The sequence below is a fragment of the Uloborus diversus genome, chromosome 7 (genome assembly GCF_026930045.1).
Source record: "Uloborus diversus isolate 005 chromosome 7, Udiv.v.3.1, whole genome shotgun sequence".
NCBI lineage: Eukaryota > Metazoa > Arthropoda > Arachnida > Araneae > Uloboridae > Uloborus > Uloborus diversus.
The window spans coordinates 107,889,943-107,908,117 of record NC_072737.1 but is presented as its reverse complement, the minus strand read 5'-3'; the positions used below and the strand labels follow the sequence as shown (position 1 = coordinate 107,908,117).

Here is an 18,175-nt window from a genome sequence, read left to right as displayed (position 1 = left end):
GCATCTGTCTGCATTGATTTTGCAATAGAGATATCTTCCCGAAAATCGCCTGGCGAATAATTTTTCTGCTCGGGATTCCTTCTGCAGTTGCCTTTCCTTGGGTGAGGATGTGTAACGAGAGGGTCACACGAAATGGCGGGGGTGATTTATGGTCGGGTGATTTCGACTCAACGCTTGACATCCGCAGATCCCGGGCCCATCTATAATTTCCCGCGGTTTCTGGTAACGCTCCTAACGAGCACTTCATTCTATTCCCCTTTCTCGTCCCTCTTTTAAAAATCGATTGCCTCACTTTTGCTCTCACGGGGGTGATAGAAAGAAGAAAGCACTTTCGGCCGCTAATTTCAGTTTTAATTGCAAAATATGGGAATTTTAATATGCGCTTTCAGCTTAAAGTGGACTCAAAGAAGAAGTTGTTTTTGTCATTTTGCTGCGCTATAATGGCAGTAGCTCTGAGAATGGGAAAACAAAACTGTGCAGAGATTCTTCCGGCTGGTCTTTACATTAAGAATATTTTACGGAAAATATGTTTGTCAAAACGAACTAACTAGCCTTATGTATTGTCAAACTGCACTCAATTGTTATCTATTATTTGTGTGTGTGTGTGTGTGTGTGTGTGTTTTTATTTTTTTTTTTTATTTTGTTAGGGAATAAATAGTTGAAAAAATAGTTAATAGTTACAAATAGTTAAAAATAACTCAAGATTCAGGCATTACACGATTATCGCAATATTTTTTAAACTCTTAAATCAAATAGTCCATTTTAGTGTTATCCATTTTAGAATCCTTATAAAACATGTCACTTTACAGTTAAACCGTTTATATCAAAATCCATAGTATCAATACGTATACAAAACAGCGATGGACTAAGGTGCCGAGAGAAAATTCAAATTCTTCAAAGAGTGGCGCGAATTGGAAAAGTTTGACATCCCCTAAGCAATATGTTAACCGTAGTCCTGAGCAAGTAACTGCTAATTTCCTTTACATAACGATAGATTTTGAGTGTCATTAAAGTTTTAAATAACATGATTTTTTTAATTTATTCATGTAAAAGCCGTTTAAGTAGTACATTGACTGAATCATCTTCTAATACTTTCAATAATTGTTGGTCAGTGGTGAATCCAGGATTTTGTTCTGCGCGCGGCTGAGGCAGTGGCACAACCAGAAAATAGTTTTAGAGGGGGGGTGGATTAAATTTTTTCCCAATGTGTGTGTATATACATATGTATATATCTAACATGCATAATATTATATAAATTGGAGGATAAAACTTCTGGTTTTATGCAAGGGTCCGTGTTTACTCGATTATGAAAACGTAAAAATAGTGGGTGTCAGGGGGTTCTTCTCCCCGGGAAAATTTCCGAAATTGATTTCTAAAAACGTAATTTAAAAAAGTCTTTGGGAATGTAAAGGGGAGGAAAGTTTCGGGACGTCCCCGAAAGTTTTCAAAATTAAGGCTTTAAAAGTGGCCTGATTTCTGAATAGAATGACATTTGTTGGCGTTAAGTCGTGGTCTCACGAAATGTCACTGATCGATTTTTCAAATCGACTCACCACCCTCACCCAAGTGTTTCAAAATTAAAGCTGAAGAACAAAATTGTAGACAACCAGATGATATTAAGGAAAGTGGAATTCTGGGTTCTGTCGTGGACGTTTTCTGAAATCGAAGTCCTTAAAACTTCTCCAATGATGTTAAAAGTTCAGAGGTTCCCCTCTTATATTTAGCGAAATTAAAGCTTAAAAAACGCAATTTTCGTCATTTTATTAATAGATATTATGTTGGTAAATCCTTAGTTCTAGTGACATATCCTTTGTGACTTATTTACTTACAGCTTTCTTCGCGGATTACACATCCAAAAATTCAAATCTTTACACATTAATTCAGTGCGAAAATTTTGCAAGATTAGTGCTTTAATAATTTTGTGTACTAATAATAAATGTTCTAACTCTATCCCACTTTAACCATGAACAGTATTTTAAATTGTAAAACCCTCATTTGAAAGCGTTTGCAATTTTTATAATCACGCTTAAATACTGAACCTCCCCGAATGAATGACAAGACAAATGACAAGACATTTTTAAAGCCATTTCAGGATATCTGTTGAAGTTTGCATGCAAAATAACTTACTAAACGCTGAACGACAACAGCAGAATGATAATTTGAACTTAGAGAACAAAGTGCAGCGGCAAAAAACAACCAGCCAATTTATAAAACATAATAAATTTTGCTATTGACCAACACATAGTTTTATAAATACTAATTGTTTGCTCGAACAAGATAGACGTGCGTACTAGGATTCTCAGAGGTACCATGGAACTCCTATTAGTTGGCCTACCTGAAAAAAAAAAGCGCTGTACAAAAATAGCATTTTTTTTCCTTTTTGAATATAATAGTAGTACACCTCAGGTGACTTAAAAATACTTAGTTACGGAACTTCAAAATTTTTCTTGCGGGAATACCTCAGAACCCACCGTCTGGGGACAATTTACTCCGATACTTTTTTTTTTTTTTGTTAAACAATTGGCGAGATTTGGTGTGTTTGCAATTTTTGTCTTTGCTGCCTTATTGATGAAGCAGGAATTGTTCTTCAGATTCATTTCATTGAAGACAAATGTTGTTTGTAGATCTTTTAATCGATGATAAATTAACATTCTGATCTTTTAATCATACTGTTATTACAAAATATTAATATTTAAATTGTAAATTTACAAACTGTGAACAGAAAGTGTTATAGCACTAAAATAAAAATGATTCTTTGACAACTATACACCAATCAAGTCATTAAGCTTGTTACGGTTTATGCTTTAAAAGTGCAAGAGAAAATGAAACTTTTTCTTTAAAATATTCGAAAGACTTTCGCTTAGAGCATTTTATACCAAAGAATTTTTAAAGCTTTTATAGCCTAAAAATCTTTTAATTCTCAGAGAGAAAGCTATTTCTTCTATTTTGAAAAATAGAAATAAAATCTTATTTTTCCCAAATTATTTTAAAAACTTTAATTCAAAAAAAGGAAAAAAAAATAACTCATTAAAAAAATTCAGTGTTTAACTTACGAATATTTGGGGCAATTAATCTGTCTCAACTTCAGTATCGAACTTTTACAATACATTCCAAAAACTTGTAACACGTACTAGACGCATTCTTTTTTTTTCATTCGAGAAAAAATACAATATTTTTCTCTCATAAGAGAGCTTCCCCTTTCGTAAATATGACGCCTGTAATTTATCAAACGGAAAAAAAAAAAAAAAAAAACCGAAAGGGGCACTTTCGGCCACGAACATTTCTTCGGGACTATAAACGAACAGCGAACCTTTCTGTGATCGATGCCTGAATGCCACATTGCAAAGCATGGATGTCTTAGGGTCGAGATGGAATTCTTTTCCCTTTATTTTGTTCCCGTATTCTTCTATTCGACTCTTATGGAATGGATTGGAAGCAGAAACACGTGTGTTGAACCGAACACGAAAAGGGAACAGGATGCATTGATTCTTGTTTTTATTCAAGCTGTCCTTCCGGTAATGTGCTATGTTCAGAAACTGAGATGGGAGGAGTGGAATTTATTGTTTGCAAAGAAAAAGCTTTATATAGTGACTCCCAAAAGTGTTCGTACACTTTGAAATTTTGTAGTAAAACCAAAATAACGCAAAACTGAATTCGAATATGAAGTCCAATTTTTTTCTACACTATTCCTATGCCATTCTGAATAAAACCCAGTAGTTTTTTTTTTTTCAAAATATTGCCAAATTTTATTTTTGAAATTTGTCAAAAAACGATGAGACAGAGAAAAAACACGCCACAAAAGTCATCGTACATTGAAACATTTTCGAATAAATTCATCATTAAAATTATCATATTTGATTTTATTATTGTTTTTGCATTGTAATGACACTGTAGTCATTTGCCTTTAATTTTTTGTTTATTTATTCTCTAATATTCTGCTTATTATTTTAAAATGGCAGTTATGCGTAGAAAACAACAAACACAATTCGAAATTTGATTTTTTTCCCTTACAGTAGCCACAAATTGGTTTGAAATGTCTCTAAATTAGTTAATTTATACCATTCTATAGTGAAGTACTTGATACAATGCTTTAAAGACAAGAATTGGATCGAAAACAAAGTAAGAAAAGGTCAACTGGCAAAGTTAACAAAGCGTGATCGGAAGTTTACAGTTAAAAAAATTATGAAAAATACACATTTGAGCGCTGAAAAAGTTTCTGCAGAATTGAATGAAACATTTTACGTTTAATTTTCACCTAAAATTGTTCGCCAAGTTCTCTGATTATCCGGATTAAAGGGGACCTCTTCCAGCAGAAATTTTCTTGTTCGGGTGAAAAACAGTAAACTTACGCTTTCCGTCGTAAAATCAATAATAAATAAGCTCAAAACATTTTGGAACAACGTCTTACTTATAAATGAAAATAAATTTAATATTTTGGGTTAAATTGTTGAATAATTGTCAGTCGAAGAAAAAATGAGGAATTTAATTTTAAGAACTTAGCTGGATCAGTTAATCAGGACGGTGAAGGTGTTTTTGTGTAAGGGTGCTTAACAGCATCAGGACTTGGAAATTTGGAATTTTTTGATAAAATAATGAATTATGCTGTTCATTTAAATGTTTCAAAAAACAATTTTAAAGTATTAGCCCAATATTTGGCAATCGGAAACAACATTGTTTTTTTATCAAAATAACGATAAGAAGTACACGTTTGCGTTTGGTGCCTCGAACATTGTCCTTAAACTTAGAAATATCTCTTCGATCGTCGAATTTAAACTTAATGGAACATATTTGGAGATATCTGGCTGCTAGATTACGAAAATACACCATTGAAACAAAAAGCGAACAAGAAACAGTAAGACTGGAAGTGCGGCTCAACACTTATTCAGATATCGCATAAAAAAAGAAAAAAAAACAATGAAATCTATTCCCAGACGTTTAAAAGCTGTTGTTGATACTACATGATATTCTACTAAATAATAGTTTTGTAAAAAGTTAGATTATTTACTAATTTTCTGACATTTTTTCAAAGTGTACAAAGACTTTTGTGAGATAAAATTTCCAGCATTTTTTGGTTTTTGATTTTTAAAAAAATAAGTTTTAATGTTTTATTAAAAATTTTCGTGTATTTTTGTTAAAAATAGATCATAGATTTTATAATTAAATACCTATTCCGAAATATTAATTCTAACAAATGCATAGGGGCCTATTTCATTGAAAGTCGTATAGGTGTACGAACACTTTTGGGAGCGACTGTAGGTAAGTTTGGCAAATTTATGTAAGCCAGTATAAATGATTTTATGAGTGCTTCTTATTTATATCTGCACTGCCACATTTAGTACAAAAAATATTTTAAGAGTTTTTACTCCGGGTGCTGGTAGATTGGGCGGAATAAGCTTGTCAATAGTTGCTAAATTGTAAAGATATTTATAAAGTTATTTGTTTATGAAGATTTTACGTATAATTACTAATCATTTATGCGAAAAATAAAGTATTTTGTTGTTTTCTTGCACTTTGAGTTACTTTTACTTCTCCAATTTTCATTGGCAAATTTAAAATATCAAATGGCAATTAACTTTATATCAAGTATCAAGGTTTTGTATGAAATCCATTACATAAAATAATCCGTTTCAAAAAAGTAATTGATTTCTCTTTTGTTGGATGGCAAAGATCTGGGCTTAGTAACAAGGCCTTTTGAAGCTTTAAGAGGATTTTATTAGGGAAACTTATTGGGTAAAAGAAAGGGAAGTTTACAAAATTGAAATCCACTGTACGCTTTTACTAGTGCAGCTTTTTTTTTTTTTTTTGAAACAGGCTTTGGCGATCTGGTTGAAAGTTAATTCATAAAGTCCTATGAAAATTACATCGCCTTTTTTCGGTACCTGAACAAGCTTCATATGCTCAACCTCGACATCTATAGCACTGAATGCGCGATGCACGTCTCTTTGTCTTTGAAATTTTTTCTTTGTTCATTACAATTCACAAACATCCTTCCATTCCTTCTTTTTTGATCTTCTTTAGCAGTATAATTTTAACGTATCGTATTTCTCACATTGTTCAACAGTTCCTTCTCTTGGGCTTCCGAGAAAAAGTTGATTTTCCTAACCTTTTCCCAGAAAGTGCTTTAGACGACAGCTTCTAGTTGTAAGCTGCTTTCTTGCTTTCTTTCTTTTTTTTTTGCTGCCGAGAGTTGTTTGAGGAAAACATGATAGACCTTGGATGCGCTGCCGCAGCCTTTCAACAACTCCTAAATAACCCGAACCATCCTGAGGTACGCTTTGTCGATTGACTTTTCTTCATAATTCCCCGTTTTTTTTTAATCTGAATATACGATGTGCAAATAATATCTAAATATGAAGTATATTTTTATGTAACATTTTTTATTTAAATGTAATTTTAACGCATTTTTTTCCACACATGATTCTCTACCCTAACTTTTAATGATAAAATTAAATCTGTAAGATATTTCTTTTAAACCTCATGCATGCCGCATATAAATGATCTTGTGAAAAACAAAAATGCTTTATGGAATTTATATCACATCTTTGTCATAGAACTGAAGCATAATGTAATAATAGTTTAATAATATTCCATGACATTCAAAATGGGGACGAACCCGTTTTGGACTAACATTAATGTACCCATTTTTTGAAAAAAATCAGGTGGCACCGATTTCATACCCTTACCTAATTTTTTTGCCTCGCCACTTCCTTACATCTCATTTCCGGTATTTATCTAAACTCCAGGCTCCCTGGTATAAGTAGTACTCCCATTACTGAAGCTCTGCACACGCCCCTGTAGGTATCTTAAACACACACACAGTCAGATATGCTCATCTTTACGTGCACAGAGTTGTCTACTTTTCTGCCTTAGGTGCGTAAAAATCCATTCTTGCCACGTAAGGTTAAATTCACTATTTCATTCCACACGAATGGCAACGCCGCATGTGGAACTCACGTAATTCATCAAAACCAAGCTGGCATTTTCAGTGGAATATCACAATTCTTTTTGATCGATGCACACGAGCGAAGTCGAGTGTGTTTCTGAATGTGATAGAGCACTTGCTGTATTCCTTTTCCTGCCTTTTCTCTTTTTTTTTTTTTGATATGAATGAATTTTATTTTTGAAGTGAGAAACTGACGCTCGAAAGTACGTGAATGGTTTATGTTCACCTAAAGAAAAAAAAATTGATAATTGATGTATATTCCCGTACATAGAGGACAGGGGTGTAATACAAAAACGATTTACATTTCTATAATAAACAATTTTTTTCTCTGATTTTTGTAACTTTTTCTAATGATTTTTTTTCAAATGCGATATAGTTAATATACTTTTTACGTCTTGATTTTTCTAGTTTTTTTTTGCTAGTTTTACGCATCAGAATAGAATTTACTGCACTAGTATTGCCATTTTACTATCAGAAAATTTTTAATCAGAAAAATCAATCTTTAGTGAGGAAATTTGTAACTTCTTAACACAAACTATTATGAAAAAGTTCATGCCTTTGAGCTAACTCCCTCTGCTCTGGCAAGCGGCTTAAATTTCAAGGGAAAAAACCAAAAGTGTGTGTATGTGTTTTAATCGTACGATTTTTGGAAAAGATGGACATTTAATTTTTACAAAGTCTTTAACTATAGTCTAATGGCGTGTAGGAATAAGGTCGATTAAAAATCAAAGTATTTATAAGGTTACAAAAACTCTCAGAGAAATATTCCAAAAATTACAACAGCATTTGGCATTTAAATTTCTCTTCGCTGATTCAAAATAATACAAATGCTATGTACAATGCATAAAGCTTGTATTAAGACTTCAAAACTATTCATTATTAAAACTACAAAATACACAGTTTACGTGTTGGAATTTAAAGCAATATAAAGATATGTACCGTTGCAACTTGTGATCGCTTTTGTACCGAAATGCAGGCATATTGCTGCGTGATTTTTGGTAAAATAATTTTTTTCTCTACCCATACACTTCACACACTTGATTTTAAGCCTTCGAAACTTACTTGACGGTGCCCTCAACGGATTGTGTGTTGCAAAGGAATTGAGTAAACCTCCATTTTTCATCTGGAACTCCAACAACCAACATACTTCAAAGATCGTCTCAAGGAACGTTGCGAAGGTCTGGCGGAGACGTTATTTTGCAATTGTTCCAGTTAATTAAAATCAACATAATCTGCAGCCTCAAATTTAAGTTTCGGGGACACGGAATGTGCGCACGCAGTCTTCATCAGCAGATTCACTTTCTGTAGCTTTTAGGATTCTACATATGCCTATAGTTCTTTCATATGCACCTTTGCGTCTGTTAATATACACTCCTGTTTGTGAAAATTGCAACACCATGAAGGAAGCATCATAATTAAATGAAATTTAATACACAATTGAGTGGTAATGGTACAAATAAATGATTACATTTTCAAGCCAAACAAACGATAAAAAGAGATAAAAGTTAGTATTTTGTGTGACCATCACGCGCCGCAATAAGAGCTGCTACACGACTCGACATGGAGTGAAACAAAGTTTGAATATCTGCCTGCGGAAGAGTATTCCATATTGTTGTAGGCGCAACCAAAGTCCGTCTGTCGAAGCAACAGGACGAGGACCACGAGCGAGACGCCGCCCAACGAAATCCCACACATGTTCATTTGGTGACATATCCGGGGAATATGCAGTTCAAGGAAGAAGCTGTACCAGCTGCAAATCCAGGTAGGATTTGACAGTCCTGGCGACATGTGGACGGGCATTATCCTGCTGGAATACAGCCCCCGGCAATCATTGCAGGAAAGGAATAGCTTGGGGCTGTAAAACTTCGTTTATGTATCGGGTACTGTTCAAATTGCCCACGATTCGCAGCAATTGTGATCGTCCATGATACGCTATGGCACCCCAGACCATAACTCCGGGTGTTCGTCCCCTGTGGCGTTTGATAATGCATTCCGGAATGTGCCGTTCACCGGCATAGCGCCTGACACGAATTCGGTCATCATGGTGCCACAAATTGCAGCGGGATTCGTCAGAAAAGATGACCTGCTGCCAATCAGCACGCCAGCTCCTATGCACATTGGCCCATTGTAGCCGCAACCGGTGATGGTTTTGCGTGAGAGGAATCTTGTATAAAGGAATCCTTGCGCGCAGCCCACGCTGCAGCAGACGTCTCCGAACTTATGAAGCACACAATGAAACACCTGTAGCTGTTGACCACTGTGCTGCCAATTGTCTAGAAGAAGCTGTGCGATCCCTCAGCCCCATACGCAGCAGGTGTCTGTCATCGCGAGCTGACGTCACATTTCGGGGTCCACTCCCGGATTTCCGAGCTGTCCGACCCCCGTTCGTCCACTGCTTCCAAACACGCATGATTGTGCTGCTGTTACGCTGCACACGAGCGGTTACTGCACGATAAGACAATCCAGCTTCACGAAGGCCGACGATTCTGCCCCGTTCAAACTCCAAAATTTGCTCAAATTTCGCTTTCTTTCGTCGAAGAGGCATAGTAAAGATTCAGTTAACGTTTACTCTAGCGTATAACCACCGATAATCATACACGCCTCGCTACAGCCGTCTATTTATATTCGGTTCGATCCACCGTTCAGAGGGCGCTGCTTAGCATACGCATGCGCTACCGGTCTGCAATTATAATCATTTGTATATCATGCCCTACTTTACATTTCCTGCAATTTTCAGATCACTCGCATAAGTCCTTCGTGGGTTTGCAATATTCACAAACAGGAGTGTACTTAACAGAATATTTTCAAGAGAAACAACAGTTCATTCTGAACAATGACGGAATCAATTACTTTAAGATACAGTTTTGGTCGCAAATGATGAGGAATTCCTACAAATGCCTTGGACTGGAGTAAAGTTTCGGGGATGGCGTTGTCCAATCGAACGAACTGGAAGAAATGCTCCAATGCGGTTTCGTTAAAATGTAAAAGACAAAAACCAGAATCTGCTCCGCCAAAAAGACGGTTTTCAAATCCAACAACGTGGGCTTAAACGTAACTAAAAATAGTTTTCATGATGTCTAGACTGGTCCCTGATTCGGGGGGTTCAGTCTAAGTCCACTCTAGTCTTTTGAGCAAGGGAGTCTTATGTTGTCGTTGAGGAGATTAAAAATCCGAAGTATTGCAACGAATTAGGTATGTAGCTACTTTGTAATTTGTGACTCATGTTTAAGGAATTTTTTATAACATTCTCAGAAATCAGGCCTCGTGCCAGAGCAGAACTAATTCACAGGCTTGAAATTTAATGCAGTAGTTTGTGCTACGAGGCTACAAAATTCACGCACTAAGGCTAAACGTTATGCGGAGCTTAAAATAGTTTGTAAATATTCTCTTTATTTGATTTTTTTCTAAAAATCTCTAAATTTCAAGTGTTTTGCCAGAAAGGAGGACATTCACCCACAGTCAAAATTTAGCATAGTATTCGTAATTAGTGTTAGAGTGTCCACAAACGTTCTGCATTAAGGATAAGTGAACTGCAGAGTTTCGATTTTTTTCGGCCCATCCTATTATATATATTTTTTACATTCGATTTTTTTCTCCAACCCGCATCAGTAATCCGGTCGTATTCAATATCAATGAATGTGGAACAGATTATTTAGAATTTCCTTCACTGAGTGCAGATAGTAACTCTCTTCCAACGTAAAATTATCTAAATGTTTTGAGCGCACCATTAAAAATTCAGAAACATTTTATGGTAAATATTACTGTAAAATGGAGTGTTTACATTATCCTATTAAGAGTCACAACTGACTTCAACTGTATTTATGTCGAGGACTGCATACTAAGTGCCTTGCCTCCATTATTTTATATACCGATAGATGGCAGCACCATCACCGGATCGAACAGTTAATGAGAATTTAGAACTAGTCCAAGAGCTAATAGCTACCTGGTGCTAGCACCCCCAGAGGTATCGTTTCACTTGGAGGACATTGAGACCACGAGCATATTTAACGTCGCCCAGTCCCCTTTAATGACGACGGTGGGTCTTCGACCAGCGAGGATCGAACCCGAGACCCTCCGGCCCCGAGTCCAATGCCTTACCGATCAGGCTACCACGGCCCTTTTACATTACAGAAAAACATTTCAATAAATTGTACCGAGAAAAATAAACGATTGCAGCGCCAATTGATACACCACTTGACTTACAGTGCAAAGCACATAACACCGTATTTCCCCTCACTCGATGTGTCCTAACCTGTATGGCGGGCAGCAAAGTCGCATGCCAATCCGAAGGTCCCGAGATCGAACCTGCTATTAACATTTTGCGTTTTTTAGCTATCGTTTATTCTTCTTCAACATTTTAGAGTAAAAGAGGATTTTACAGTAAAAGTTACTGGCAACATGGATGCCAGTAACTTTCACCGCAAAATTTCAGGATTTTTTTAAACAGTGATGGCTTAAGATTTCCTTCTTAAGATAATGTTTGCTGACACATTAATCAAATGATTTTCTTGCAAGATATTAGTAGCTCTGATGTTCTCCGTACAAAAGAATCGTACGAGCTTAGCCATTATCTGTAAAAATCCTGTTTCCATTCATTAGAGCAGATCAATTTATGGAATGAGCAGAAGGAAAACGAAAATATAATTCATCGTCTGGCGGCAATAGTTGTCTCTAGCAGTTCTCTGCCACCGTTTCAGAAAAGCAATAAAGCCAGTTTGTTTGATAAATTGGCCCGCGCATAGAACACAAAGAAAATTCTGTCACAGGAGGTTTCGCTATCATGTGACATCTTTCTTTATGTCTCAGTTATCTTTTTCGTAGGTTAGACGGAGATGCGATTTGTTCCCCGACGATTGTTAAAATTTAAAGAAGTACATCTAGATAAAACTACTTCCTCCGTCTCAAGTTGCTACATCTGAATACTTCTGCACTGACTATAGTTTTTACTGATTTTATTATTTTGTTTGAGCGCTGTTTTGAAATTTCAGGGTGAGATGATATCAATAACAGCAGTAACTTACAGAATATTCCCTCCTTCTCTTCTTGTATCAGTACCAAATCAAGTAAAACGAGCTGCTGTTTGCATCACATGACTTCTTTTTACCCCAATTTAATGTCATTTCCCCATCACTAGCAATTTTAATGTGATTCAACAGTTTACTCTTTAAATATCACCAATAGTGGCCAATTTAAAATCAGATTAAAAAAATAATAATAAAAAAATCGTCAAATTTGTCGCTAAGTTGGTGACAAAACTTGACAACCAAACGACTGGTGATATATCACCAATTGTCCGCCAAGTTGTAACACCACTTGAGTTTACATCGAAATTTACAATGATTTCCCCCCCAAAAGGGGCAACCCCCCCTTAGAAACACCCGAATGCTACCAAAAGAGGAGGTTCACAACTAGACCCCACTAGGAGTCTACGTACCAAATTTCAACTTTTTACGACATACCCTTCTTGAGTTAAGCGACATACATACGCACATACGTACGTACATACAGAAGTCACGAGAAAACTCATTGTAATTAACTCGGGAATCGTCAAAATGGATATTTCACGTGTCTATACGTTCTTAGGCACTTACCCACGTGTTGTCGAGTCGAAAAAAAAAATCATTTATTCGGGGGTGAGTAAAATGGAAATTAAGTTCGATTTTTGAGTGAAAATTTTTTCGCAAATACAATACTTCCTTTTTTGTAAAAGGAAGTAAATATCTGAAACTCGCACACTCTTAGGCCAAGTCCCATTTTCGTTGGACTCTACCACCAATATAACAGAAAGAGAAAAGACTATATATCCTTATAATTTCCCAATTCGTACTTCCGAAACGTCACAGGTTAGTTTCGGGCAACAAGGCCTTATCCAGAATTTTTTTATTTCGGGAGGGGACCGGTTTCGCTTTTCGCACATTGCCCTGGACGCACCCACATACGTACACACGTTTTTGTCTCGTTTTTTAATGCTCCCCTGCTGTTTCAATTTTAATTTTAATTTCTCATTATTTGTGATTCATCCTGTAGTGAGAAGGTTAACATAAGAGTGACTTTTAAGTGGGATGTAGAATATCCATAATTTCAGGGGGACGGGGGGTTTCTCCCCCGGTAAAATTTTTGAAAAATAGATATAAAAATCTGTATTTTGAGGCCTTAAATGGTGGTGATTGAGACTACAAAAATGTAAAGCAAAATAGGCAAACAAAACCCTTTAAAAGTTACGCACACAAAGATAGTTTAGTTCATAAAAATTTATCTTGAGAAATATGCTACAAAAACGCGAGAATCATATTTTTTACATTTTTTTACGCAGAATGTATCAAGGAGATCAGGTAGGCACACCTTAGTAATCAGACACTAGCCTATGCCCTCGAAAACTAGGGGCCAGATCCTTGGGGGGTTCCGAAATCGACGTAGTGTAAGTTTTATAAGAGTTTTGAGGAGAGGAGAGGAAATCTACTAAACTGACAGCCCTGCCCCATACGGCACTGAATTGAATTGGGAAAAGTCCTATTAAGTGTCCAAATTTCCAGTATGCTTCGCAGCTAATGGAACTAGAATTGCTTATTCTGTATTTCTTCAAATTTTCACTCGTTTAATAGTTACACAATTAAGAATGAGAAAATCTTTGTTGTTTACCTTTCTGGAATAAGAGCGTGAAAAAAAACTTTTTTCTGTTTTACTTTACGAAACATTTCGAGTTTGGGGCCCTCTGGATACGGCCCTGTCGGGCAACACTCCGGAATTTCTTAGGTTTTCACAATTTCCTGTGCTAATCAAGTATCATTGTCAAAAGTTTCCTGAATGCACGAATGCAGACTTCTTACTGTTGTGAAAAATATTTTAAAAACCTGTTTAATGATCAATTGAGCGTGTTTATCAAGTAACACCTTCAGTTTCAATTATAGTCCATCCAGATTGTTTCAGTTTCTAATGAGAGCGAAATATAAGTCTCTAGATTCCTTAGCTTTGCAAGGATTGCAGGCAAATAAGAGACTTGGTACTTACCTGCTATTCTGTATTTGGTTTGGCTATTGTTGCAATAATGTTCTAAGAGCTTTTCTGGTAAATCAGGAAGGTGCCAAGCTAGTATTTTGTGCCTCCTTATGTTTTCTCGGAATTTTCCTGATTTGTTCCAGAGACATGACTGACGTTGACCGGAAAGATTTCTAAATTCTTCAGAAAGATTCTAGGATAATTTTATAAAGCTTACTAACCTTTAACCATTGCTTTTCTTTAACGTTTCTGATTTGCTTTTACAGTATAGCTAGAAGGCAGCTGAATGCAGTTACTGGTGGAAGAGTCGTTACAAAATGAGGAGTGACTTAAGAAAGTGCGAACTCTTGATTATCGAAACTAATTTGGAACTGAATTAACGAGGGTAGTTGGGATGTTTGGTAAATGAAGGTTTCTTGAGTGATAGCATACAAGCGTTGTAGAGGAAATAGTGGGAACTTGACTTAGAACGTGAAAGAGCGGACACGTGGACAAATAGGGTATAAGAGAACAAAGGTAGGGTTGTCGTGATTACTTATAATACAAAATGTAGCCAATCTGCTGAAAAGGGTAACTTTATGTAACCTTAAAGTAAAAAGTTTCATTTTCATTGCTCTAAAGCATGTTTTTAAATGGCGATCAGCAGTCCTGGTTTGAAGTCGAGGTTGCACATGACGAAAAGGAATCGGAATGGTATAAAGGAATACTAAAAGCATGTCTCGAAAATGCATTTTCGTATAGGACGGTTACGTACGGGTTGAAACATTTTGTTCGGGTCAGAATGAAACTGCGGATTTGCAACGTGAAATTTGGCCCTCCAATCCTCAAGATCAGATTCACATCTTGAGTGGTCTCCTTTTCATAGACTATCGACAGACTGTTCAGGAATTTTCCTTAGAGATTGGTCTCACTCATCACGCACCCCGAGCTTTAGGGGCTCCGATACTGACTTAACCATTAAATCTTGCCACTGGTCATTGGTACCAATGGCTGGGTTAACAGGTTCCTTGGACTCAATGGACCTTGGACTAATGACCTTGGACTTTCTAGGTAGAACGTCTTAAAAACCTCTAATCCCCTTCTTTTTTTCCGTCTACTCTAAAACTTTTTTGCAATTCCATTTTAAAAACTAGAGCAGCGATTCCCAAAGTGTGGTCCGCGGAACACTTGGATTCCGCGAATGATGAGAAGGGTTCCGCCACGAGTCGCATAAATTAATTATTTTCCACAGTAATTTCAGAAAAAGAGAAACTTTAAGGCATAAAAAAGGGCTGCTCTAAATTGGAGTAGTAAGTGTCAGTGTATCATCGTTATGGCAGTATAAAAAAAGCATCATTTGATTTAAAGAAAGTTCTTGACGAAGCTTCAGAAGTAGATATTTTTTTCAAGTCTCATTGCCTCCAAATCACACTATTGAGCATGATTTATGAAGAAACTAGCTGCGTCACCCGGCTTTGCACGGTCCACCTCGAAAATGAAAGTTATGTCAAGTGACGCGAGTTCAACACTCAGGCTTGAACCAAAAAAAAAGTCTGAAATTTTGCGGCAGATTGCGGAAAACCCCCAAAAAATAAACATTTTAAATTCCCTTATTACAGGAAAAGCCTCAAAACAAAAACAAGAATTTTACCTGTTCATATTCGAGAAAAAAATGGCAACAGATCTTTCATCTCAATTATTTTCTTCACGCTATACATTTTAATTCGCAACTCCAACGAACTATAGGGGGCACTGCAGTCACTGTCCTAATGGCGGAATTAAAAACTAAAACAAACGCATGTGGTAACGAAGAAAATGCTAAAAGTGTTGTGATTTTTGTTGTTATGTATGATTTTTTCGCTTTATTCATTTGAAAAGATTTTTCAAAGTCTTTTGGTTATTCTGACCCATATAGAAAGAGATTAGAAACCAAAAAGTATTACGAAAGTAAACAATTAATGCAGAACACACAGTAAGTTGTTCTGAAGCAGCCATTTTCATGATGTTGAATTCGGAATTCATAAATTTTTGGTTCGCTTCGAACGGCATTTTCATTTTGTACCGGTTTTTCTATACATTAGTACATATTAAGTTGAGTTTCGTGACATTTCCGGCATTTGTTGACATTTTTGTCACATAGTGCACATACGTGGCAGACTGTCAAGAGTAACGTTTAACACTAGATAATTTATTTCTATGACTATATGATTGGATATCTAAAAAAATCATGCATTTAATTCATTCGTCATGGAAATGATTTACCTGATATGCGAAATCTTGTCAAGATACATTATTCTTTCACACAATTTTAAAACCATAACCTTATAAACAGATTTTTGGCCAACTTTTATTTTTTATTGTTCAAATTCTTAACGTTCTTTCTGGATTTTTCAATCTGTTCTGCGATAAATATTTTCAAGAAAATTTATTTGCATACTTTCTATTTCAGTAGGATACTGTAGTAACAAAGGTTATTTAAATCATTTATGTGGAATTAGGTTAAGGAAAAGTGTCCAATCAATGTTGTTAAGTTCGTTTTTTTTTTCTTCATCGAATTGAAAAACTGATATTTATTCAAATTCACTCAGAACAAAATAAATAAAATGTGTACTCACAGTTTATATATGGTGGTAGTTTTCTTTTCAGTTGATTGACCATTATTTCTTTTTACTTATCGAACTCTGTAATCTTACTATCATTTTATTCCACTCATGATAAAAATTAAAAATGGTTCAACTAAAAACGCGAAATCTCGCCAAGGCTACTTTGCTCGCACATTCCAAAACTATAACCCTAAACAAATTTGGCGAAACCTTTCAGCTGAGAATAAAAGGAATAAAGTAAATTCTTTCTCGGTTAAACATTTTTCATTTTGTTCTACGAGGGCGAGTCAAATGAAAGTGAGCCAACCTACCCTGCGCAATAATGGCTCAGTCCATCAACCGCGACGCATGCGCGCAGCACACAGGTAACCCTCATTTACAAAAGTGATACGTAAGTGTGAGGATAATAGTTCTTTAATGTTCCCATAATCCGGGTTGAAATCGGTTCGTGACATAATGGACGCTCCAAGAGATGAACAGCGTGGTGTGGTCAGGTTTTTGACTGCTGAAGGTGTTTCCCAACACGAAATTAGTCGCCGTATGGCTGCCGTGTACGGTGAACATTTCATTTCATTGGCCACTGTGAAGCGTTGGTGCAAACGGTTCAAAGAAGGACGTGAAAGTTGCAAAGACGATCCAAGACCGGGCCAAAGCCACCGTGCAATCACCCCCAACACAATTGCACAGGTTGATGAGCTGATTAGACAAGAACGGAGGATAAGCATCGATGAACTGGCAGAGCATGTGAACATCAGTCACGGTTCGGTTCACACCATAATTCATGACCATCTCGGTTATCGGCTCTTGTGTGCTGAATGGATGCCCAAGATTTTGAACGACCGCCAGAAGACAGAGAGGTTCGGCGCTGCCTTGACTCATCTGATCCGGTATCACAATGAGGGTAACGACTTCTTGACTGCAATTGTGACAGGGGACGAATCATGGTGCCACCACTACGAGCCTGAAACACGCCGGCAGAGCTTACGTGGAAACATTTGAATTCGCCAACCCCAAAGAAAGCAAAGGCCGTCATCTCCGCAGGTAAGGTGCTGTTGACTTTTTTTTTCGATCGTCAGGGGCCATTACTGATCGAATTTGCTAAACCTAGAGAGACTATCAATAGTGCCCGATATTGCGAAACGCTGGATCGCCTGCGTGTCTCTATCAAGAACAAACGACCCGGAAGATTGACGAATGGGGTCATCTTGCTGCATGACAATGCCCGTCCCCACGTCGCTGATGTGGTTAAGACAAAACTGGCGAAGTTCAAGTGGGAAACGCTGCATCATCCGCCCTACAGCCCCGACCTGTCGCCTTGCGACTTTCATTTTCGGGCAATTGAAAAAACACCTAAAGGGAACCAGATTCGTGTCGGACGATGCCGTGAAGGAGTCAGTTTCAGAATTTTTGAAGCAGCAACCCAAGGAGTTTTATGAGAATGGAATCACGCGACTCGTTAGTCAATGGGACAAATGTTTAAATGCCCATGGTGATTACTTTTAAATAAAGTACTCCTTTTGTCATATATTCGCATTGGCTCACTTTCATTTGACTCGCCCTCGTACGATAATAAATTCAAGAAAATATTTTGCATACTGTCCATTCCAACCAAATGCTGCTGTAAAATATGATTAGTTAAATTAATTTAAGATTA

General features: G+C 36.6%; 1 protein-coding gene across 1 annotated transcript; it reads left to right on the top strand.

Annotated features, from left to right (window-relative positions):
- The first annotated feature begins 16,977 nt into the window (after positions 1 to 16,977).
- On the top strand, positions 16,978 to 17,520 carry LOC129226828 (protein GVQW3-like). The gene has a single exon (XM_054861455.1). The coding sequence runs from the start codon at positions 16,978 to 16,980 to the stop codon at positions 17,518 to 17,520; it is 543 nt and encodes a 180-aa protein (XP_054717430.1).
- Positions 17,521 to 18,175: the final 655 nt, after the last annotated feature.

Coding starts and splice junctions, on each gene's coding strand:
- LOC129226828 (XM_054861455.1), top strand. CDS start 16,978: ATGGACGCTCCAAGAGATGAACAGCGTGGTGTGGTCAGGTTTTTGACT.